Genomic DNA, 26,925 nt, shown 5'->3' with positions numbered 1-26,925 from the left:
AATCTTCAACATTAACGAAGTGTACAATTTCAATTGAACAATGACTAAAGTAATACCCTCCCTCATTCTAATTATTACATAAATAGGTCTTAACACCAGGAGACACACGAGAATACAAGAACCACGTCCATTCAAACGTTGATGCAAATATTATTGTGAAATTTTACCTGCATATTGTAAGCCACAATATCACCTGCACTGACGATGCCTGCCTACCTCAGGATCAGGGAGTAACAGCCATTACCCCAAACTTAAAACCGGATCAAAGCCAGCAGATACTTTTCTTTCGGAAAGATGAGATCAGGCAGCTCATGCCACAAAATGAACTAGAACGCCACTCAGTAGAGCGCATACTCCCGCCGTGGGTCAAGTTGGAATAGTACGATTTCACAAAAGTTTGAGGGAGTAGTTCAGTGACAACAAAACACAATACAAGAGAAAACAAGACAGACACTGCACAGATATATATTTAGAATATATAGAAAATAATGTTTAAAAAAAAAGGCAATTTCACTTACATTTTCAGATTCAGTGTTCAATTCTTTGTAAGCGAGTGCATTTTGAGGCATGAGTGACTTCAAATAAAACTGTAAACCTGGAAAAAACGTTCGTTTCATTCCTTAGGGATACAACATGTAAAACTGGCCCAAACGTCAAAACAAAACTCGCTCATTTTAAGTCGTACAAGCTAATGCGACCACTCATTCTTCTGGGAAGAATCCCGTGCACATGCTGGTCACACTTATAACTCACCTGAGTCTTTATAAGTTCATCAAATACTGACACCGCGATTGACATTCGCTGAGGTAAATGTTGATATCTCTTCTGAGGTAACAAAAAAAACAAAAAAAAACAGTTTTAAAGCATTATACGTATCAAACGATACATTTTATGAAACGGGGAAACCGAATACACATTTTGGAGGTTTTAAAATGACAGAATATGTCTTTATTAGAAAGAAAAAAAAAGAACTCTGAAGACGACGCTGCTAACAAAATACACCGCTCTAACGCATAACCACGAGTTTAAACTACATTTACAACAAATATGAAAACTATTTTCATATCACAATGTTATATATAGAAAAAATGAGCCCTATCTTCCAATGATAAACAACCCTTCAAAAAATTTCTGATTCCGGAATAATATCCTGAGCTTCACCATAAACTAATCATTTCTTCCTTATCCCAAGGGCAATCATCCCACCAACTTTCATCCAAATCCGTTCAGAACTTTTCCAGATATCTTGTTCACAAACACACGAACACACACACACACACACACACACACACACACACACACACACACACACACACACACACGAGTGCAAGAGAAAGGAACAAAGATCAAAGATGTCCGCAACAACTCGGGTAGAGAGATGTGCAAGAGAGAGGAACAAATATCAAATATGTCCGGAAGAACCCAGGTGGAGAGATGTGCAAGAGAGAGGAACAAAGATCAAAGATGTCCGGAAGAACCCAGGTGGAGAGATGTGCAAGAGAGAGGAACAAAGATCAGGAAAGATGTCCGGAAGAACCCGGTAGAGAGATGTGCAAGAGAAAGGAACAAAGAACAAAGATGTCCGGAATAATCCGGGTAGAGAGATGCGCAAGAGAAAGGAACAAAGAACAAAGATGTCCGGAATAACCCGGGTAGAGAGATGTGCAAGAGAAAGGAACAAAGATTAAAGATGTCCGGAATAACCCGGGTAGAGAGATGTGCAAGAGAGAGGAACAAAGATCAAAGATGTCCGGAATAATCCGGGTAGAGAGATGTGCAAGAGAAAGGAACAAAGATCAAAGATGTCCGGAATAATCCGGGTAGAGAGATGTGCAAGAGAGAGGAACAAAGATCAAAGATGTCCGGAATAATCCGGGTAGAGAGATGTGCAAGAGAAAGGAACACAGATCAAAGATGTCTGGAATAATCCGGGTAGAGAGATGTGCAAGAGAAAGGAACAAAGAACAAAGATATCCGGAATAACCCGGGTAGAGAGATGTGCAAGAGAAAGGAACAAAGATCAAAGATGTCCGGAATAACCCGGGTAGAGAGATGTGCAAGAGAAAGGAACAAAGATCAAAGATGTCCGGAATAACCCGGGTAGAGAGATGTGCAAGAGAGAGGAACAAAGAGCAATGATGTCCGGAATAACCCGGGTAGAGAGATGTGCCAGAGAAAGGAACAACGAACAAAGATGTCCGGAATAACCCAGGTGGAGAGATGTGCAAGAGAGAGGAACAAAGATCAGGAAATATGTCTAGAAGAACCCGGGTAGAGAGATGTGCAAGAGAAAGGAACAAAGGTCAAAGATGTCCGGAAGAGCCTGGGGAGAGAGATGTACAAGAGAAAGGAACAAAGATCAGGAAAGATGTCCGGAAGAACACGGGTAGCGAGATGTGCAAGAGAGAGGAACAAAGGTCAGGAAAGGTGTCCGGAAGAACCTGGGTAGCGAGATGTGCAAGAGAAAGGAACAAAGGTCAAAGATGTCTGGAAGAATCCGGGTAGAGAGATGTGCAAGGAAAAGGAACAAAGATCAAAGATGTCTGGAATAACCTGGGTAGAGAGATGTGCAAGAGAAAGGAACAAAGATCAAAGATGTCCGGAATAATCCGGGTAGAGAGATGTGCAAGAGAAAGGAACACAGATCAAAGATGTCCGGAATAATCCGGGTAGAGAGATGTGCAAGAGAGAGGAACAAAGAACAAAGATGTCCGGAAGAACCTGGGTAGAGAGATGTGCAAGAGAAAGGAACACAGATCAAAGATATCCGGAATAATCCGGGTAGAGAGATGTGCAAGAGAGAGGAACAAAGATCAAAGATGTCCGGAATATTCCGGGTCGGGAGATGTGCAAGAGAAAGGAACAAAGATCAAAGATGTCCGGAATAACCCGGGTAGAGAGATGTGCAAGAGAAAGGAACAAAGAACAAAGATGTCCCGAATAATCCGGGTCGAGAGATGTGCAAGAGAAAGGAACACAGATCAAAGATGTCCGGAATAATCCGGGTAGAGAGATGTGCAAGAGAAAGGAACACAGATCAAAGATGTCTGGAATAATCCGGGTAGAGAGATGTGCAAGAGAAAGGAACACAGATCAAAGATGTCCGGAATAATCCGGGTAGAGAGATGTGCAAGAGAGAGGAACAAAGATCAAAGATGTCCGGAATAATCCGGGTAGAGAGATGTGCAAGAGAAAGGAACAAAGAACAAAGATGTCCCGAATAATCCGGGTCGAGAGATGTGCAAGAGAAAGGAACACAGATCAAAGATGTCCGGAATAATCCGGGTAGAGAGATGTGCAAGAGAAAGGAACAAAGATGTCCGGAATAACCCGGGTAGAGAGATGTGCAAGAGAAATGAACAAAGAACAAAGATGTTCAGAAGAACCCGGGTAGAGAGATGTGCAAGAGAAAGGATCAAATATGTCTGGAAGAACCCAGGTAGAGAGATGTGCAAGAGAAAGGAACAAAGATCGAAGATGTCCGGAATAATCCGGGTAGAGAGATGTGCAAGAGAAAGGAACAAAGAACAAAGATGTCTGGAATAATCCGGGTAGAGAGATGTGCAAGAGAAAGGAACAAAGAACAAAGATGTCCGGAATAACCCGGGTAGAGAGATGTGCAAGAGAAAGGAACAAAGAACAAAGATGTCCGGAAGAATCCGGGTAGAGAGATGTGCAAGAGAAAGGAACAAAGAACAAAGATGTCCGGAAGAACCCGGGTAGAGAGATGTGCAAGAGAAAGGAACAAATATCAAATATGTCCGGAAGAACCCGGGTAGGGAGATGTGCAAGAGAAAGGAACAAAGATCAAATATGTCCGGAAGAACCCGGGTAGAGAGATGTGCAAGAGAAAGGAACAAAGATCAAAGATGTCTGGAATAATCCGGGTAGAGAGATGTGCAAGAGAAAGGAACACAGATCAAAGATGTCCGGAATAATCCGGGTCGAGAGATGTGCAAGAGAAAGGAACAAAGATCAAAGATGTCCGGAATAACCCGGGTAGAGAGATGTGCAAGAGAAAGGAACAAGGAACAAAGAACAAAGATGTCCGGAAGAACCCGGGTAGAGAGATGTGCAAGAGAAAGGAACAAAGAACAAAGATGTCCGGAAGAACCCGGGTAGAGAGATGTGCAAGAGAAAGGAACAAATATCAAATATGTCCGGAAGAACCCGGGTAGAGAGATGTGCAAGAGAAAGGAACAAATGTCAAATATGTCCGGAAGAACCCGGGTAGAGAGATGTGCAAGAGAAAGGAACAAAGATCAAAGATGTCCGGAATAATCCGGGTAGAGAGATGTGCAAGAGAAAGGAACAAAGAACAAAGATGTCCGGAATAATCCGGGTAGAGAGATGTGCAAGAGAAAGGAACAAAGATGTCCGGAATAACCCGGGTAGAGAGATGTGCAAGAGAAAGGAACAAAGAACAAAGATGTCCGGAAGAATCCGGGTAGAGAGATGTGCAAGAGAAAGGAACAAAGAACAAAGATGTCCGGAAGAACCCGGGTAGAGAGATGTGCAAGAGAAAGGAACACAGATCAAAGATGTCCGGAATAATCCGGGTCGAGAGATGTGCAACAGAAAGGAACAAAGATCAAAGATGTCCGGAATAACCCGGGTAGAGAGATGTGCAAGAGAAAGGCACAAAGATCAAAGATGTCCGGAATAATCCGGGTAGAGAGATGTGCAAGAGAAAGGAACACAGATCAAAGATGTCTGGAAGAACCCGGGTAGAGAGATGTGCAAGAGAAAGGAACAAGGAACAAAGAACAAAGATGTCCGGAAGAACCCGGGTAGAGAGATGTGCAAGAGAAAGGAACAAAGAACAAAGATGTCCGGAAGAACCCGGGTAGAGAGATGTGCAAGAGAAAGCAACAAAGATCAAAGATATCCGGAATAATCCGGGTAGAGAGATGTGCAAGAGAAAGGAACAAATAACAAAGATGTGCGGAATAACCCGGGTAGAGAGATGTGCAAGAGAAAGGAACAAAGAGCAAAGATGTCCGGAATAACCCGGGTCGAGAGATGGAAGCAGTTACTCCCCAAAGTTCAAACGCATCAATAAGTATAAGCTACAAGAGATCCGTCAGTGGGGAAGGAAAGTCCACACAGAATCAGGATATGGCACAAACATAATCAAATAAAAATACCAACAACAAAGCATTTCAAAATGAAAAGCCCGTCTGCGTCCTAATTCGACTGATAGTCAGGTTCACCATGTTTTTTCGTTCAAAATCATGGTAGATTAGCAAACCTATACATTTTTGGAAACGTTATTACATGGAAAATCTGAAAATCAATGTTTACATTTGCCAATTCCGACCAATTCGATTCGACCAATTCGACCAATCGACCAATTCCATTCGACCAATTCGACCATTCGACCAATCGTTTCGATCGACCATTCGACCATTCGACCATTCGACCATTCGACCAATCGACCAATTCCATTCGACCAATTCGACCAATCGACCAATTCCATTCGACCAATTCGACCAATCGCTTCGATCGACCATTCGACCAATTCGATCGATTCGATTCGATTCGATCGACCATTCGACCAATTCGATTTGCCAATCAATTTGACCGACCTTTGCTTGTGTGGACCGGACTGTGAAAACGATGCGGACTATATTGTCGGATACGACACACAGGACAGCGATGACGAACTCTAAATGGCATATTCTGTAATCGTGTATGTTTGATGCCATTGACCGCCTGTGTATATTTTGTCATTGACTGCCTGTGTAGATGTGAAGTTATACTGACTGCATGTGTATATATGATTTTGCTGACTGCCTGTGTATGTTTGGTGATATGAATTATTGTGACACATTTTGATGTTATTAACTGCCTGTACAAAATGATAACATGTATTTGATTATGCAACTTATCGCGAATATAAAGACAGTATTTTGCAATTCAAAACCTTTGATTCGTGTCTTACCATTCCCCATAGCACTAATTTGATACTTTCATTGGATTCCTTGTCCCTGAAAATATAGGTTTAGTATATTTTAAAAAGTTTTTAGGGTAATTCGAGGCAGAAATAGAACAAAATATGTATTTTACAGTGGCCATTTTGAAAATCCAAAATGGCCGCCATACAGGTATCTCTCCAAATGTAAACATTGATTTTTAGTTTCCTTATGCTATAACCTTTCCAAAAATGTATAGGTTTGCTAATCTACCATGATTTTGAACGAAATATAATTTATTGACATAGTGAACCTGACTATGAACTGAACTTGACAAAAACAACAACTACATTATTTTTATGGAAATGTAATTGAGTGTTCTCCATATTAACCTCGACCCAGTTATAAACTGTCATCCCGGTGTTTCGCAGGCAGGGTGATTCATCAATGTGAGCCATCCCTCGGATGGATGACCTTAAACTGGACGACCTGTCTGCCGACATTAGTTGGCGGATGTTAAAGTTCCCACGGTATCCTTTGTTAAGTGTAGGTGAGCTATCACCAGAATCAAGGCCAAATTAAAAATTCCTTTTCAAACCGTAGTCAAACGTCAGGCCTGGCCAGCCAGTTCGTGAAAGACTCGGTCCAAGCTTCCCCTGGCCAACCCCACAAGGACGTGGGAATAGTTGTGGCTGTTAAAGAAGTGTCCTCTAGTATATTCTCACAATAAAGTTTGTTGAATATTCGATGACAAAAGTTCAAATGATAAAAGGTTACGGCCTGGAGAGACACAACAAAGCTCAATGGTAAATAAATAAAGAAACATGGAAGCTATTTTAAAAAACCCGGCCGTCTCCTGCTGACGGGCGAGGACAAGCTAATGAGGACTATTTCTACTTACTGTGTGACTGCCCTTTGACATTTTGACCCAATTATTAATTATTTTTTTTATATTCTCATAAAAAAGGTTTTTTCAAAATTTGATGACAAAAGCTCAAATGGTAAAGTAAAAAATATGTCGCGCACACACACATACACACACAAGCAAACACATACAAACACATACACACACAAGCAAACCATACACACACAAACAAACACATACACACACAAACAAACACATACACACATACACACACATACACACAAGCAAACACAAACACACACAAGCAAACACATACACACACAAGCAAACACATACACACACAAACAAACACAAACACACATACACACACATACACACAAGCAAACACATACACACACAAGCAAACACATACACACACATACACACATACACACACATACACACAAGCAAACACATACACACACAAGCAAACACATACACACACAAACAAACACATACACACATACACACACATACACACAAGCAAACACACACACACACAAGCAAACACATACACACACAAGCAAACACATACACACACAAGCAAACACATACACACACAAACAAACACAAACACACATACACACACATACACACAAGCAAACACATACACACACAAGCAAACACATACACACACAAACAAACACATACACACATACACACACATACACACAAGCAAACACATACACACAAGCAAACACATACACACATACACACAAGCAAACACATACACACATACACACAAGCAAACACATACACACATACACACAAGCAAACACATACACACACATACACACACATACACACAAGCAAACACATACACACACATACACACACAAGCAAACACATACACACATACACACAAGCAAACACATACACACATACACACATACACACAAGCAAACACATACACACATACACACAAGCAAACACATACACACAAGCAAACACATACACACATACACACAAGCAAACACATACACACATACACACAAGCAAACACATACACACATACACACATACACACACACAAGCAAACACATACACACATACACACAAGCAAACACATACACACATACACACATACACACAAGCAAACACATACACACACATATACACATACACACATACACACACACAAGCAAACACATACACACAAGCAAACACACACACATACACACATACACACACATACACACACATACACACACAAGCAAACACATACACACATACACACTCATACATACACATACACACGCAAGCAAACACAAACACACACAAGCAAACACATACACACATACACACACATACACACACATACACACACATACACACACATACACACACATACACACACAAACAAACACATACACACATACACACACATACACACACAAGCAAACACAAACACACACAAGCAAACACATACACACACAAGCAAACACACAAACACATACACACACAAGCAAACACAAGCAAACACATACACACACATACACACACATACACACACAAGCAAACACATACACACACAAGCAAACACAAACACACACAAGCAAACACAAACACACACAAACACACACAAGCAAACACACAAACACATACACACACAAGCAAGCACATACACACACAAACACATACGCACATACACACACATATATACATGCACACATACACACACAATCACACACACACACACACACAAACACATACACGTGATTGGAAAACCCTGTCTCCCACTGCGTGGCGGGCGGGTTAAATACTGCATTGGAGTCATCAGGAGGAACCTGTTGTGCTGTCTTGCCTGTAACACACCTACGTTTGTGCTGTGTAATCTGTGTTTGATTCCAGACCTGATGATAATCTGTCTCCCTGATGATTCACAGGCAGGGCATTGATTGCATGCACCTTCCATTAGAGGGGACTTTACACTTACTAAGGAACTATCTAACAGCATTGGTTGCTGGTGGGCACTAAATATGCAACTTTGTCTTTCACAAACAGTGGACAATTTGACACGGACACCCTAAACAAATTCCAAATACCTGCTCTAACCTGCAGGGTGCAATGCTTTAACCGCGCACCTGTGATTCCACCAGCAACCAAGTGCTGCACACGAGTGGATGAATGAACGAAATATTCCAGCAACCCCTACATTTGCATATGTAATATGTAGATGGTCCCTTCATGAACTTTGCATCCATTTGATGGCTTGCGCAACTGATGCATGGTTGAAATTTTGTTTGTGAAAAACCCCATCCCTTCACTTCCCCTCCAAATCGCACCATTGCTCGGCTTGGACATGGGTCGAATATTCCACAGGCACCGGTAACTAGAACGGCATACCTCCACCTGCCTGAACAGTTTGCATTGAGTATCCACTGATGGCTCGGATCTGGATTCGGACCTGAACCAAAACCTAATCATTTCGTCCTTGTCACACACCCAACAAATCCACCAAATTTCGTTATAATCTATCCTCAACTTTTTGATACATCCTGTTTACAGACAGACAAACGGACAGACAAACAAACAGACAGACAAACAGACAGATAGACATGGGTGAAAACATAACTCCATCGATCTTCGGTGGCAGAGGTAACAACAGACTTTGCCAATTGTGCCAGAGGCTCAGAATAACTGAAGAACATTTTTCTTGAACATAGTCTTTTGGGAATCATCATCAAATGGAATGTCAGCTTTCCGGATGTCATAAAATTGACACTCCATTTATTTTAGGACAACTGCACTTGGAGACACCATATAATCAGTCCCATGAGACTTACTAAAAATAGGCCTTTTTGTATACAAAGTCGAAGGTTTGTGGAGGAGACAGAACACGGGACATATCAGGATGTAAGAGAATAAAAGGAAGAGTAGAAAGATCAGGAACACACCAACAGCAGGGTTGAGGGACGATAATTGATGTGGGCAAGAATGAGAGGTAGGGGACTACGCACAGAGTGGACAAGATGGATCGAGAAAAAACAAACTATCAGGATGGAAAAACTGGAAATTTGGGAAGAGATGAACTTGGGGAGGTTTAATTGAAGTAGAAAAGATCATGGTTGAAAATTTGGGAGATCGGGTTTCTGTGGAAGAATTCCCCGGCTGAGTTAACATCAGGGGGCAGTAGATGTAGGAGACCAGTCCTGAAGATGTCCACTCTCAGAAGCACATGATCAGATTGAGCAATTGGAGCGGCGGACAAGCAGGATATATTCGCGGAGAGGTTAGTCGTCACCAATTCCAGGATGGAGGATTTTTCATTGGGAGAAATCCAGGTCGGAAGTTTCATGGATGGAGTCAGCCTCATGGAGTCCCAGAAGTCCTTTGCTGAAGTGCAATGGCTGGTGAGAGAGGTACCAACACCCAGAAAAGTTGCATGGTGGAAATTGAAATCATCACATGTGAGGAACAGAGAGTTGGGATGAGTGCTCAAGGTTTGTCCATGCTGTCTGAGAGAGATGTGGATGGAGTTGTTACTGTTTGGAAGTCGGTACAACCCACAGACAAAGAAGATGTGGGAGAGGAGGGGAAGTCGCAGCCAAAGGCATTCCAGAGGGTTGGGAGGTGTAAGATCAGTACACAGACAGTGAGAAATGGAGGTATTTATGTAAAGAGCATCTCCACCACCAGGATGGGGTTGATGCCCATTAAATTGGAGGAGACAATAGTCAAAGAGAGTCACTAGGGAGTCAGGGACGTCCTTGGGAGGAATAATTCTGTTAAATCGACGATGTCCGGTTTATCAGTAGCAGCCTGGATTGAGAGATCTGTCAGGTTGGACTGGAGGCCTCGGATGTTTCAGTCCCTCACAATTAGGTTCATGGAGGAGGAATTTTTGGCAGAGTGTAGGGATGGAAAAGAGCGAGACGAGGGAGCAGGGTGGGTAAGCTGGGATTGGGTGGGGAGGAATCTGGAAGGTGGCAGAAATGAGTGAGGAGGGGGGCAGGGGGGATGGGGAGTTGAGAGGGGATGGCACGAGGGCGAAGCTGAGAGGAGTCGTGGTGAGGGAGAAGCTTTGAGGTTAGTGAAGTGAGGAGGAAACTTTGAAGTTAGTGGAGTGAGGGGAAGTTTTGTAGTGGGTGAAGTGGGGGGAATCTTTGAGGTTAGTGAAGTGAGGGGAAGCTTTAAGGTTAGTGGAGTGAGGGGGAAGTTTTGAGGTTAGTGGAGTGAGGGGGAAGTTTTGTAGTGGGTGAAGTGGGGGGAATCTTTGAGGTTAGTGAAGTGAGGGGAAGCTTTAAGGTTAGTGGAGTGAGGGGGAAGTTTTGAGGTTAGTGGAGTGAGGGGAAGTTTTGTAGTGGGTGAAGTGGGGGGAATCTTTGAGGTTAGTGAAGTGAGGGGAAGCTTTAATGTTAGTGGAGTGAGGGGCAAGTTTTGAGGTTAGTGGAGTGAGGGGGAAGTTTTGAGGTTAGTGGAGTGAGGGGGAAGTTTTGAGGTTAGTGGAGTGAGGGGGAAGTTTTGTAGTGGGTGAAGTGGGGGGAATCTTTGAGGTTAGTGAAGTGAGGGGAAGCTTTAAGGTTAGTGGAGTGAGGGGGAAGTTTTGAGGTTAGTGGAGTGAGGGGGAAGTTTTGTAGTGGGTGAAGTGGGGGGAATCTTTGAGGTTAGTGAAGTGAGGGGAAGCTTTAAGGTTAGTGGAGTGAGGGGGGAAGCTTTAAGGTTAGTGGAGTGAGGGGGAAGTTTTGTAGTGGGTGAAGTGGGTGGAATCTTTGAGGTTAGTGAAGTGAGGGGAAGCTTTAAGGTTAGTGGAGTGAGGGGGGAAGCTTTAAGGTTAGTGGAGTGAGGGGGGAAGCTTTAAGGTTAGTGGAGTGAGGGGGAAGTTTTGTAGTGGGTGAAGTGGGTGGAATCTTTGAGGTTAGTGAAGTGAGGGGAAGCTTTAAGGTTAGTGGAGTGAGGGGGAAGCTTTAAGGTTAGTGGAGTGAGGGGGAAGTTTTGTAGTGGGTGAAGTGGGGGGAATCTTTGAGGTTAGTGAAGTGAGGGGAAGCTTTAAGGTTAGTGGAGTGAGGGGGAAGCTTTAAGGTTAGTGGAGTGAGGGGGAAGTTTTGTAGTGGGTGAAGTGGGGGGAATCTTTGAGGTTAGTGAAGTGAGGGGAAGCTTTAAGGTTAGTGGAGTGAGGGGGAAGTTTTGTAGTGGGTGAAGTGGGGGGAATCTTTGAGGTTAGTGAAGTGAGGGGAAGCTTTAAGGTTAGTGGAGTGAGGGGGAAGTTTTGAGGTTAGTGGAGTGAGGGGAAGTTTTGTAGTGGGTGAAGTGGGGGGAATCTTTGAGGTTAGTGAAGTGAGGGGAAGCTTTAATGTTAGTGGAGTGAGGGGCAAGTTTTGAGGTTAGTGGAGTGAGGGGGAAGTTTTGAGGTTAGTGGAGTGAGGGGGAAGTTTTGAGGTTAGTGGAGTGAGGGGGAAGTTTTGTAGTGGGTGAAGTGGGGGGAATCTTTGAGGTTAGTGAAGTGAGGGGAAGCTTTAAGGTTAGTGAAGTGAGGGGAAGCTTTAAGGTTAGTGGAGTGAGGGGGAAGTTTTGAGGTGGGTGGAGTGAGGGGAAGCTGTGATGGGGTGGTGTAATGGGGAAGTTTTGAGAGGTGGAGTGAGAGGAGTTGCAGAAAGAGGGTACATGAAGTGGAGGGATGCTGAAGAGGGGGATACAAAAAAGGTGTAGGATTGGAAGGACAGAGCGGTTTGACGCCATTAAAGGATGTGAAGGGCCTTTGCAAACTGGACTTCTCAAGATTCCCAACCTGGATATACGGATACAGACAGAAAGGGAGGGTTGGAAAGAATGATTGTTGAAGGCACGCAGGAAAGTGGTGCTGTAGGTACAGGAGGAGGGTTGATGGACCAAGCGTTGCGGAGTGAGACAGGTATGGAAAATAATCCTTGTGAAAAAGAAGCAAAAGACTAGATCACCATGAAGAAGAAGAACACGAGTGCTCCTGACAGAGAAATAAGGAAAGTGAAGCATTCTAAAATAGTTTAAAAGGCTTTTGAAGGAAGAAGTGTTTTATTCAATTAAGTCTTTGCCAAGAATATGAACCTGTGAGGTAGACATTGATTTCTGCCCAGGTGAAAATCATTGATGTCAACCATGGATTGATGATGTCATTCTCCAGCAATGGGTCGGGGCATCTCTTTGGGCATCTCTTTGGGCATCTCTTTGGGCATCTCTTTGGGCATCCCTTTGGGCATCTCTTTGGGCATCTCTTTGGGCATCTCTTTGGGCATCCCTTTGGGCATCTCTTTGGGCATCTCTTTGGGCATCTCTTTGGGCATCTCTTTGGGCATCTCTTTGGGCATCCCTTTGGGCATCTCTTTGGGCCTCTTTGGGCATCTCTTTAGGCATCTCTTTGGGCATCTCTTTGGGCATCTCTTTGGGCATCTCTTTGGGCATCTCTTTGGGCATCCCTTTGGGCATCTCTTTGGGCATCTCTTTGGGCATCCCTTTGGGCATCTCTTTGGGCATCTCTTTGGGCATCTCTTTGGGCATCCCTTTGGGCATCTCTTTGGGCATCCCTTTGGGCATCTCTTTGGGCATCTCTTTGGGCATCCCTTTGGGCATCTCTTTGGGCATCTCTTTGGGCATCTCTTTGGGCATCCCTTTGGGCATCTCTTTGGGCATCTCTTTGGGCATCTCTTTGGGCATCCCTTTAGGCATCTCTTTGGGCATCTCTTTGGGCATCTCTTTGGGCATCTCTTTGGGCATCCCTTTGGGCATCTCTTTGGGCATCTCTTTGGGCATCTCTTTGGGCATCCCTTTGGGCATCCCTTTGGGCATCTCTTTGGGCATCCCTTTGGGCATCTCTTTGGGCATCCCTTTGGGCATCTCTTTGGGCATCCCTTTGGGCATCCCTTTGGGCATCTCTTTGGGCATCTCTTTGGGCATCCCTTTGGGCATCTCTTTGGGCATCTCTTTGGGCATCTCTTTGGGCATCCCTTTGGGCATCCCTTTGAGCATCTCTTTGGGCATCTCTTTGGGCATCTCTTTGGGCATCCCTTTGGGCATCTCTTTGGGCATCTCTTTGGGCATCCCTTTGGGCATCTCTTTGGGCATCTCTTTGGGCATCCCTTTGGGCATCTCTTTGGGCATCTCTTTGGGCATCCCTTTGGGCATCTCTTTGGGCATCTCTTTGGGCATCCCTTTGGGCATCTCTTTGGGCATCTCTTTGGGCATCTCTTTGGGCATCTCTTTGGGCATCTCTTTGGGCATCTCTTTGGGCATCTCTCCAGCATTCATTACTGTCTGGAGTTCTTTCCAACTTACTATACAGTTTGCTAATGGTATTTAGTGTCCCCTCTTTAACCCATAAAGTGCTGGATTTACTGGTTCGTAGGCCAGAAATGCTTTTTTGTCATCGGCTTTTCTCCACCAATTAGTAGCAAGTATTACACATTGTAAGAAAGGTCATGATTCGCTCTTTGGGTTGCTGTCAGTTTAAACTCATTTGCATACACGTCTCCTGCACGATGATCGTGGTACGAACACACTTTATGGCCTAGCTGGCTGTCAGGTTTCCTCTGTGCTCACAAACTCTGCGTTGCTTTGTTTGACATTCTCTTCCGTGCTCCATCTCAAGAAGCAGGTATCCCTCAAGGTACATTCTGGGACCATTCCTGTTCTCGGTCTGAATCAATGACCTCTGTTCACGACTGGAGTATCCATTGTGATTGTGCGGATGCCTCCACCCAGTGCATGAGTGTTCTTCTTCTCTTTACTAAGTTGGCTGTGGCAACGTCCATTTCTTCTGGTCTTCAAAACATAATCATTTGGTCTTCTACCTGGAACATGCCTTTTAATGCAAGAAAGTCACACTATCTCACTTTGTCCTTCCATCAGGATGGGCTGACTAATCCCTTATTCCATGTTACTGCAGTCGTGTCTTGGGCAGATAGTATCTGTGGTCAGCGTCGACCTCATAATCAGCTATAAGTTATCTTGAGAAGATGTCATCTGCCAGCTCAACTCCAAAGTTTATCACTGCACAGAAACTCTCTGTATGAGCTGCTCCTTCTTCAGATTATAACTGGACAAGTCCACCAATCAAATTGCTATGGAATATGGCCTCCGCTTTGATCTGTGGTTTCTGCTTCCCATCTTTTCCCCTACCTTGAGGCACTGAAGTCTCCAGCTCTCTATGTCTTTGCAATCTAGCCACAGAAGGCCAAGTCTCCAGGTATGCTTCTCACTCACTGCAGAGAGGTTGGTGACCTTGCAGTCTTTTACTGCCTCACTTCTGGCCGTGCACCCCCACCCTCTCACTTCATCGAACCCCTAATGCCATGCCCCAGCCAGGCACACACATTCTACTAGAAACCCTTACGTTATTTCTTTTCACAAATGGAAACTGAATGCCCATCTCCATGCTTTTGTTCCCTTCTTCTCTCAGCTGTGGAAGTATCTTCCGTAGTGCATTATCTTGAGCTCCAGCACGCTCTGCTTCAAGTCTGCTGCCCACCCCACCAAATGATCTCTCCCATTCCCCCATCTGAGATTGGCTGCCCTATACATCAAATGAATTCCCCCATCTGAGATTGGCTGCCCTATACATCACCTGAATTCCCCCATCTGAGATTGGCTACCCTATACATAAACTGAATTCTGCAACTGGACCAGACGGCATCAGCCCACCGGTCCTAAAATCCAGCCCTGCCGCTCTTTCACACCCTCTCTCTGTTCTCTTCACCTTCTCTTTTGATCAAGGTCATCTGCCATCAGCTGGGAAATCAGCAAACATTACCGCATTACACAAAAAATGTGCAAAAACAGATCCTTGCAACTGCAGACCAATCAGCCTGCTCCCAATTATCAGCAAAGTCATGGAATCCATCATTGCTTCGAATATCAAATCTTTCCTCTTCTCCAATGGCTTGATCTCTGATCATCAATTTGGATTCAGACCAGGTCATTCTACTCTGGACATGCTGCTTGTGCTGTCTCAACAATAGATGGAGGTCCTCAATGCCAAACAGGAAATCAGAGCTGTCTCACATGACATATCTCGTGCCTTCGATACGGTCTGGCACCCCGCTCTGCTCACCAAACTCTCCTCCTGTGGTATCCATGGAAATCTCCACACATGGCTTGCAGACTTCCTCACTGGTCGCAGTCAACGTGTGGCCCTGAATGGAATTCTCTCATCTCCCCTTCCTGTTCAGGCTGGAGTTCCCCAAGGTAGTGTTCTGGGCCCTTTGCTATTTCTGGTCTTCATCAATGATCTTTCCGACTCTCTGGAAAATCCTCTCTATCTCTTTGCTGATGACTGCACTCTCTGCCGCTCCATTCCTCATCCCTCAGATCGGCAGTCTGCAGCCTCCTCACTCTCTGCAGACCTGGACAAAATCACAGACTGGTCAAACAAGTGGAACATGTCTTTCAATCCTGACAAATCTCAAACTCTTACTGTCTCTCCGAAAAGACCGACTGGACAACCCTCCCATCTACTTTCTCAACAATCCTCTCAAATAAGTTCTGTCACTCAAGCTTTTGGGTCTCACTATCTGCCATGATCTTTCCTGGGAAAACCACATTTCCAGGCTGGCCTCCAAAGCCAGTCGCCGACTGGGCATCCTTCGTCGTGCGAAGTCCTTCCTTGGCAACTCTGAGCTCCTCAGCACATGCAAAGCTTTCATCCTCAGCTTTATGGAGTACTGCTCTCCCCTCTTGGCTGGTGCTCCTGCCTCACACCTAGCTCGGCTTCACGCTGTAGAAACCAAAGCTTTCAGAATCATTGGAATCTCCCGCGATGAAGGTGATTCTGAGGGCTTTTCTCTCTCTCACCGCAGGAGATGTACTCCCACTGGTCTTTCTGTCTTCTACCAACTCCTCTCCGGCCTTGCTCCCCCAGCTCTCTCTGTGCTCTGTCCCCCAAATATTCCTACAGGTCGCACAAGATCTGCCAGTAACCCTCTTCTGGTGAAACTGCCAAAATCAAGACTCTCTGCTCACCTTCACTCTTTCATTCCTCTTTTCTCCCGCCTCTGGAACAAACTCCCCCACTCTCTTCAATCCCACTCCTCCCTCCAGGTCTTTAAAACAGCTGTTCACCACCATCTCTTATCCAAAACTTGACCTTTTCTTCCCCCGTTAATTCACCCCAGATCCACCTTTTTGAAATACCGACTTCCTGGAAATACTAGCAGTATCCATTTGTTTTATACCTCTCCCATCCCTGACCCCATTCCCCCTTCCCCCTTCCCCCAATCCCTCTCCCTCCCACAGATCTACCGACGTCCCTGTTCTCTACCGTTGTTGTACTTTTGTGCTTCCCTCTCTCTCCCCATCTTGTCTCCCGCTCCCTTTATTATGTTTTATGTGTCCGTTTATGTTTTTTGTGATTAATGTTAGTTCTTACACGAGCCTCGATCTTGTATACAAAAAAAAAAATAGAAAATAAAAAATAATTAAAATTCCCCCGTCTTAGATTGGCTACCCTGTACATCAACTGATACCCTGTCCCCCTTACATCTTAAACTCTTCTGCCCATGCTGTGGTGCATTTGTCTCTTCTTCTCTGTCTGTTTCCCTTTCACCCCACTTTGTCCATTAACCCTTTGACCCCTTTTGTTCTTGACTTTGTCCTGACATTGTACAATTCTCACTCTCTTCACCTCCCAACCCATTTCTCTTCTACAGAGCACGACGAGTGCCAGAGTGGGACACACAAATGCAATCCTAATGCCATTTGCACCAATACCGTTGGTGGTCATAAATGCACCTGTCTACCGGGCTACGTGGGGGACGGCCACAGCTGTGAAGGTTAGCACATTCTTTGCACTTATAAAAGGAGATCCCACACCCTTCCCCATCACAGTAACTAAAGTCATCAAGCAATCGATGATAACAGCAGAAATTATGGATTTGTATGTGTGCTTTGAAGCCCTTAACAAAGCCCCACATCTTGCCTTCCCCAGCTTCCTGTGGAAATGGCTGTATAAATGGAGGCACTTGTGTATCCCCGGACGTCTGCGTGTGTCCTTCCGGGTTTTCAGGCAGGCATTGTCAATCAGGTACCTTTTCATACCTTACTCCTGGTTTCTTTTCTCTTTCTGCAAGGGCATATTGTCTTTGAAAAGCTTACAATGAGCCAAATAATATAAGTAGGGGCTGTCTACGAGTAGACAAATCGTGGAGTGGGGAAGAATGTGGGGGCATTTCATTTTGAAAAAATAAAATTGATAATAGGAAAAAACTGAGGAACGCTGGATGAATTAGGAAGGAGGGGGAGGGGGTAGGAACCACCTTTAGAGGCCATTTTTCCCTGCAGAGCAGGGGTTGGCCTTGTTTGGGCACCTTGGTCCCCTTTTTGAAGCAATGTTTTGCGGCTGGATGCCCTTCCTGCCGCCAACTCTGTTAGTCGCCTCTTGCGCCACACAGGGAATTACCAGTGAACTGGTACTCAATTTGCCGACCTCTGAAGGATTACAGGCTGAGTCAACCCCCCTGGTGTTAATTCAGCGATAGACCGGGATTCAAACCCAGGATCCTAGGATCCCAAGCCGGCACCCTAACCGCTAAGCCAACACCAGGCACCAGAAAAAGGAAAAATCAATTTCGGGTAGGTACGTATTGTAAAATGACGGAAACAAAGGCCAATATATCCACAAATGGAAGGTGAGGAGGTTATCAGTATGTAACATGCTGCAGACTCCTGACAAAAATGTATCTTACTTTAAAACTAGGATAAAACTACCACAGTTTACCTGCTCTGGTGTTCCGCTTGAAACTCACCTTTCAGAAAGCCTCTCTGGTTTGCTGCAGTGGTTATCTGTTCTATAAGAGGGATGTTTGTCTGTCTGTCGCCATTTTTCTCTGAGATGGCCGAACGGATCTTTGTCAAACTTTCAGAGGTTCATCAGTGAGGGCCGACCAGTGTTTTTGGCAAAAGAAAAAACGTGAAAATTTTCAAGAATTTTATTTTATCTCTCTATAGTGCCTTAACCTTTGTAGCGATGTGAAAGGTAATATTAATTGATCCCCGATTTCATTCTTTAGTAGGTGTAGGTAAGTATTTTAGGCTCCCCACAAAAAAATAGAAAAAAAAATCAAAATTTTTATTCCTTCAAAATGCCAACGGCATTAGAACAGCACTGGGGGACGCAGAGTGCCCCCTCTGGTAGATGGCAAAGATAACGTGTGGTAGTCCAAACGACTGTAACAATTTGGGGTCAACCCTACACTTCACCTGGCCAAACAAGCAAGTTAAAACTTGACATGGATGGTAATCCATTGGCCTACTCTTTGTGGAGGACACTTTGGAATATTTAGCATCCACATTACAAACATTCCAGCAAGCCTGGTCTTCTCAAAGTACCCCATGCTCCATAATGCAGCACCCCCTGCTCTGCAATGCGCACAGGGTGTTTACAGTCAAATGAATTACTGCCAGGACTTGAACCCAGAATCAGAAGGCTCCAAGGTAAGTTCATTTTCAAGACAAATCTCTTGCATATCAATGCATTTGCAACAACACTCGTGCGCATCTTATGCCGCGCCGTCTTATATTTCACGATAATCTCAAGTTATCTTTCTGTCCTTGTACCGTATATGTATTTACTGTAGTTTTAATTAGGTTTGTTGATTTTTATGACCCTGTGAAGGCCTTTTTGCTTTCCATTTCCCATGAATTTCATTCCCTTCACTGTTCTACAAAGGCCTTCCATTCCCCGCGGACCATCAAACGCTCCATGCACCCAATTTGCTTTCCCCCCCATTCTTCATCGGGTTTTTTCTTCTTTCAATTACTTGCATGCACTTTGTTGTAATCCTTTTATCTCCAAGTTTGATACCATCTGTCTGCCTCACTGTAATATATTTTTTCTACTTAAGTCGCTTTTTATCTCCCATTATACTTTTTTACAATGCACCTGTAATTGAATGATGCTTTTTAACTTTGCACAGACATCCCACCATCTTCCATCCGCTTTATTCCGATTCTCCTAAGAGCAATTTTCATCCCACGTTGAGCCAAGTCCATCACAACACTGTTTCAGCCCAAATCTCACGAGGCCCCGACTAGGGCCAGTTTGAAGCCAGTTTGAAGACGTTAATAATTAATTGTGCATTCAATTAATGCTTAAATATTCTGCCTGACATCTCATTGGATATTAAACATGGCATTAATTGTGGCATTGGATGATGACAGAATGACAGGATTTTGAAGCGGAGATGCCTCGTTCGGTTGAGGCAGCTTTTTTTGCTGTCGTTATTCAATCACTCCCACACGACACCTGTAGGTCACATGATCTTAGCTGCATGACGAGTAGGACTGCTCATCGGCATGGGAAACCATTGGTGAGAAGAACCACCTTTAGAGGCCATTTTTCCCCACAGAGAAGGGTTTGGCCTTGTTTGGGCACCGTGGTCCCCTTTTTGAAGCAATGTTTTATGGCCAGATGCCCTTCCGGCCACCAACCCTGTTAGTCGCCTCTTGCGACACACAGGGAAATTACCAGTGAGCTGGTACTCAATTTGCCGACCTCGGAAGGATGACAGGCTGAGTAAACCCCCCTGGTGTTAATTCAGCGATCGACCAGGATTCAAACCCAGGATCCTAGAATCCCAAGCCGGCACCTGAACCGCTAAGCCAACACCAGGCTTGGGAAACCATTGGTGAGACAGTTAGTAATTGCGAGTAATGTGATTAATTAGATGTGCTGACATTTTGTTTTGAGAGGACGATGGGAATCAAATGATGCAATCATGGTAGCGATCCGTTCAAAGACTGGTCATATCTATCATACTAAGATACGCAATTTGGTGTCTGTCTGTCTGACCGAAATACATTCGATCGTCACTTGTCCATTCTCAACCAAACTTGAAAGGGGGACCAAGGATCATATGATGGAGGTCGTAGCAACTTAACTTGCCCCCCTCTCTAAGCTTCCTCCAAAGCCAGTCGCCGACTGGGCATCCTCCGTCGTGTGAAGTCCTTCCTTGGCACACCTGAGCTCCTCACCACATACAAGGCTTTCATCCGCAGCTCAATGGAATACTGTTCTCCCCTCTGGGCCTGTGCTCCTGCCTCACACCTAGCTCGGCTTCACGCTGTTGAAACCAAAGCTTTCAGAATCATTGGAATCTCCCGCGTTGAAGCTAACTCCGTGGGCCTTTCACTTACTCACCGCAGGCAGGTTGGTGGTCTTTCTGTCTTCTACCGACTCCTCTCTGGCCTTGCCCCCCCCCCAGCTCTCTCTGGGCTCTGTCCCCAAATATTCCTACAGGTCGCACAAGATCTGCCAGCAACCCTCTTATGGTTAAACTGCCAAAATCAAGACGCTCTGCTCACCTTCACTCCTTCATTCCTCTTTTCTCCCGCCTCTGGAACAAACTCCCTCACTCTCTTCAATCCCACTCCTCCCTCTAGGTTTTTAAAACAGCTGTTCACCACCATCTCTTATTTCCCCATCCAAAACCTTGATCTTTTCTACCCCCGTTAATTCACCCCAGATCCACTTTTTTGAAATACCGACTTCTTTCCTTGAAGTCCTAGCAGTGTCGATATGTTTCATACCTCTCCCACCCCCCCCCCCCCCCCCTTCCCTTGCCTCCTCCCCCCAAGCCCTCTCTCTCCATCTTGTTCTCCCACTCCCTTTATCATATGTTTTATGTTTTATGTGTCAGGTTCTCTTTTTGTGACCAATGTTTGCTCTTACACGAGCCTCGATCTTGTATCTCAAAAAATTATAAGGGGGCATTTGCAGCCTGGACGGACTCCGTGTCAAGGTGTATAAATAGGTTATAATGGCATTTCGTGGGAGGCACCTTCGAAACGGAAAAATTATTTTAACCACAAAGATTTAGTCAATTCTGTTCAAAGTACAACAAAAAAATTTAACCAGTCGCTACTAACCTGGAAGACGTTTGGAGGAAACTTAATGCGCTTAAGGCATTCTGTACTTATCGTGTCCCCCTCACATGAACGGATCAGAGCTGTCTCGACTTTCTAGGCCTAGGTAAGCGGCAATGATCTTTAACTAGCAAAGCTGCTTACATGAGTCTTCACGCATGAATGATGAATCCCATTCCCTCTCCGATTTTTCTAGCCATCAGATTATATGTAGACATATATGGATTGTTGAAGAAGTTGATGAGGAAGTTGTTGTGGTAGGAGGAGACTTAAATGGACATGTGGGAAGGAGTATGGACGGTTTTGAGGGAGTTCATGGGGGTTACGGATATGGTGTGAGAAATGGAGAAGGTGAAAGGATTTTGGAGTTTGCTGATGGAGCTGATTTGTTGATTTGTAATACTCAGTTCCAGAAAGGGGATAATAAGCTTGTTACATACACGTCAGGTGGGTCGACGACAACTGTTGACTACCTGATGGTGCGTAGGCGAGATAGCGGGCACCTCCGGGACACAAACGTTATCCCGGGGGAGGAGGCTGTTTCACAGCACCACTTGGTTGTCTGCGACATAAGGGTGAAAGGTGCGAGTAGAGCTCGGCGGGTGAAGTACCAACCGAGAATGAAGGTGTGGAGGTTGAAAGAGGTGACAGTAAGGGAGGCATTAAAAGAGAGGCTGAGTCGGGTAGAGGATGATGTGGTTGAGCTTGAACGTGGTTGGATGTCAATGAAAAATAGTCTGTTGGGAGCCGTTGGTGAGGTATGTGGATGGACAAAAGGACCACCGAGGCACTCGGAAACATGGTGGTGGGATGATGAAGTTGGAAAGAGGATTGACGAGAAGAGGAAGAAGTTCAAGGAGTGGCAGAAGGTGAAGGGTGTGGGAGCAGAAACAGCAGAGCATGAAAGTTATAAGGCAGCCAAGAAGGCTGCAAAGAAAGAGGTAGCAAAGGCGCAGGTGACATGTAGGAAAATGTTCGGAGAGCGCTTGGATTTGGAAGAGGGTCAGAGAGCGGTATTCAGGATTGCAAAGCAGATAGCGAAAGAGAGGTGTGATGTGATGGGGTGAGTTGCTAGAAGGATGAAGTGGGACAAATCATTGTGGACCCAGATGGAATTAAAGGAAGATGGAAAAGATATATGGAAATGCTGTTGAATACAGAGAATGAATGGGATGGCAGCATAGAGAGTAACCCAGTTTTAGGACCGGCAGAGAAGACAACTGAGAAGGAAGTTGAGGAAGCGATAAAAGCAATGAAGAGTAGAAAAGCTGGAGGGCCGACGGGAGTTGTGGGAGATATGTGGAAGGCAGCAGGAAGTTGGGGTGTGAAGAGAATGGCAGAGATCTGTAATCTGGTGGTGAAAGAAGGTCGCATTCCAGTGGATTGGGAACTGAGTACCCTCGTTCCTCTATACAAGGGGAAAGGTGACCCTCTGGAGTGTGGCTTGTACCGAGCGATAAAGTTATTGGTGCATGGAATGAAGGTATTGGAAAGGGTGTTGGAGAGGAGGATAAGGAAGAAAGTGAAGATCGACGAAATGCAGTCTGGATTTATGCCAGGAAGAGGAACGACAGACACGCTCTTTATTGTGAAGCAGTTGCAGGAGAAGTACATGGAGAAGAGGAAGAAGTTGTTTCTTGGGTTTGTTGATCTGGAGAAAGCATTTGATAGGCTTCCACGCAAAGTATTGACATGGGCATTGAGGAAGTTAGAAGTGGAGGAATGTTTGATCAGAGTTGTGATGGCAATGGACAAAAGAGCGCGCACAGCTGTAAGGACGAAGGACGGGAACAGTGGTGAGTTTGAGGTGAAGGTGGGAGTGTATCAGGGGTCGGTACTAAGTCCACTACTATTTGTAGCTGTGATGGAGGTGCTGGCTCAGAACGTAAAGGAGGGTTTACCGTGGGAGTTGTTGTATGCAGATGATCTGGTGTTGATTGCGGAAAGTATGGATGGACTGAAGGAAAAGATGAACAAGTGGAAGGAATGTATGGAGACAAAAGGTCTGAAGGTGAATATAGGAAAGACGACGGTGATGCAAGTGGTAAAGCATGTGGTGAGGTGGAAAGAACTGGGAAGTGGCCATGTGCTGTGTGCAGGAAGGGTGTCGGAGTGCTCCATTCAATGTACAACGTGCGCTGAGTGGGTTCATCAAAAATGTAGTGGTCTGAGAGGGTCATTAACCAGTGTGGCAGCTACATTCAAATGTAAGGTGTGCACAGAGGGAGCTGCAGATGGAGGAAATGTTGAGTTGGATCTTGGAGACGGCGTGAAGCTGGAAGGTGTGAAACCATTTTGCTACCTCGGAGACATGCTGAATTGAGAAGGTGGATCAGACTCTGCAAAGGTTGCTAGAGTGAGATATGCATGGAAGAAGGTTCGGGAACTGAGTGGCGTGCTGATGAGGATGGGAGTGTCGTTGAAGCTGAAGGGAAAGGTGTATGCTGCATGTGTGAGAAGTGTTATGATTTATGGGAGCGAGACATGGGTCATGAATGTAGAGCAGCAACGAAGGCTGGAAAGGGTGGAAATGCGAATGGTTCGGTGGATGTGCGGAGTGTCGTTGAGAGAGAGAAAGACAAATGATGAATTGCGAAAGATGATGGGAATAGAGCCTGTGATTGATGCTGTAAAGAGGAACAGGTTGAGATGGTTTGGTCATGTGTTGAGGAAGGATAAAAGTGACTGGTTGAGAAGAGTGATGGAAATGAATGTAGAAGGAAGTAGAGGACGGGGAAGACCGAGAAAGACTTGGCTAAAGATGGTGGAAGAAGAAATGCAGGCAAAGGGGTTAACAAGGAGAGATGCAGAAAATAGGGCAAAATGGAGAAGATTGTCATGGGGACCGCAAGGCTAACCCCCGCTCTTGCAGGGAAAATGGCCTTAAAATGCATGTTGTTGTTGTTGTTGTTGTATAAGTTATATATTGGGGCCTCATATGTGATTTCTCCCGGCCATGGTTCCAAGTGTGATTTGCGATAACCCTGTGGCCCAATTGTGGCCTTTATTTGATGCACAACCATGTTCCCAAGGTTCGTTAGCATTTTGATATTCACCAGGGGGAAATTTGGAGAAAATTTGATGTACTTGCGCATAGGCGGGGCATAAGCTAACAATCGCTGGTCCACACACCTATCGCATTTTATCAGTTATCCAGTTCCATCAAGTCGTGACCGACTTATTGTGACCCTAACATCCCTATCCTGCACTGTTTTCCGAATCTTTGGCAGAGATGGTTTGTTGCAGCCTTTACTCCATCTATTGAGGTTGTGTTCCACCACCAAGCCAGCAGACAACAACAACAACAACATGCATTTCAAGGCCATTTTCCCTGCTAGAGCGGGGGTTAGCCTTGCGGTCCCCTTGACAATCTTCTCCATTTTGCCCTATTTTCTGCATCTCCCCTTGTTAACCGCCTTGCCCGCATTTCTTCTTCCACCATCTTTAGCCAAGTCTTTCTCGGTCTTCCCCGTCCTCTACTTCCTTCTACATTAACTTCCATCACTCTTCTCAACCAGTCACTTTCATCCTTCCTCAATACATGACCAAACCATCTCAACCTGTTCCTCTTCACAGCATTAATCACAGGCAATATTCCCATCATCTTTCGCAATTCATCATTTGTCTTCCTCTCTCTCAACGATACTCCGCACATCCATCGAACCATTCGCATTTCCACCCTTTCCAGCCTTCGTTGCTGCTCTACGTTCATTACCCGTGTCTCGCTCCCATAAATCATAACACTTCTCACACATGCAGCATACACCTTTCCCTTCAGCTTCAGCGACACTCTCCTCCTCATCAGCACCAAGCCAGCAGAGACGTTCCTTATCAATATTTTCGTTGGAGTGTTTGTTTGAGTGCTTAAAATCGAGTGAGCACCTTTGGTGAGTGCTTTACAACCGGATTGCTAATGGAACACACCACAACCCAACACGTCCATCTTCTCAGATGACAAGATTTTATTCTTTTTTAGGCCTTAAATATAGACCCTCTTTTTTACTTTCCTTCTTCACTGTCGACAGCAATTTCATCAGGTCCTCTTTACTTTCTGCCAATAAATGTTTCTTCAAAATTATTATAACCACAAATTAATTGGTCAATTCCAACCAATGATAATGGCGTCATGATAATACTATTAGGTCACAGGATGGATTAGACCTTAAAGCTCTGCACGCTGTCCTCGAAGCTGTCTAGCCTGGGTTTGAATCCCGACAGAGCTATGAAATGTCATCCCAGGCAGGGTGATTCATCCATATGTGTGCCGTTCCTCGGATGGATGTTAAACTGACGTCCTGTCTGTGGGATTAGTTGGTGGACTTCAAAGATCCCACAGTTCTTTCACAGAGGTGTTCTTCACGAAGAGTAGGTGAACTATCAGTGGCACAAGTTAAAAATTCCTGAGTTAACCCCAGTCGAACGTCAGGCCTGGCCAGCCGGTTTGTGAAAGACTTGTGCCAAGCTTCCCTCCACCAACCTCACAATAACTTGGGAATAATTGTGCCCATTAAAGAATAAGAAGAATATTAACAAAGCGTCGTCCGCATGACGCACATGTACGCGTGATCCCCTTCTCTCCTTCCCTTCCCCAAACCCCCTCCCGCCACCCCGGTCACTCCTATAAGGAGCGGGTGTTTCGAGTAATAATAATTGTGAGTGTGTGTGTGTGTGTGTGTGTGTGTGTGTGTGTGTGTGTGTGTGTGTGTGTGTGTGTGTGTGTGTGTGTGTGTGTGTGTGTGTGTGTCTCCTCCATAACTCCAAAACCATGAAACATAGTGGCCTGAAACTCTGCATACTTGCTGTGGTACGTTTTTTGCCCAAGTCATTCACGAACCGGCTGTCAATGCCTGATGTTCGACTGAAGGTGGCACAAGAATGTGGAATTTATTGGTTCCGTGGTTTAGCATTCACCGTTTCCACATTGTTTGTTTGCTTTTGGCTTCCCAACCGCGCGTGGCACGGGTACCTCGCCAGTAACGATATTAAATTGTTCAGAAAATTGTGATCGCTCACATACAAAAGAGCTGTGAATCTCTAGTCTTCGTTTTAGCCTTTGCTTTTGCCTTGGGAGTCAGTAAGCATAAACCAACATGAACAACAGAGAACGGTCAATGAAAGAAAAGCAAGCATTTTGGAAGCTGAAAGAACAAGAATTCAATTATAAGCATCACACAAAAATTGTGAATACCAAATACAACAATTCACTTTATCTTGAAAAAGAAAAACTATTAGTGTATTTAGCAATAGGCAATGGCCAGGTTGGCCACGTTAAACAAC

The 26,925-nt window shown here is 44.9% G+C and overlaps 1 protein-coding gene across 1 annotated transcript in view; it reads left to right on the top strand.

Moving 5' to 3' along the window:
* NELL1 (neural EGFL like 1) overlaps window positions 1-26,925 on the top strand; it is a 486,584-nt gene that overhangs the window by 309,368 nt on the left and 150,291 nt on the right. The window contains exons 14-15 of the mRNA XM_068124016.2: window positions 17,436-17,558; window positions 17,714-17,809. Of these exons, the coding sequence (XP_067980117.2) occupies window positions 17,436-17,558; window positions 17,714-17,809 (219 nt within the window). The remainder of the gene's footprint in view (window positions 1-17,435; window positions 17,559-17,713; window positions 17,810-26,925) is intronic.

Source organism: Myxine glutinosa, chromosome 8, assembly GCF_964187855.1.
Source record: "Myxine glutinosa chromosome 8, kmMyxGlut1.1, whole genome shotgun sequence".
Classification (NCBI taxonomy): Eukaryota; Metazoa; Chordata; class Myxini; order Myxiniformes; family Myxinidae; genus Myxine; species Myxine glutinosa.
This window is presented reverse-complemented; position numbering and strand designations above follow the sequence as displayed.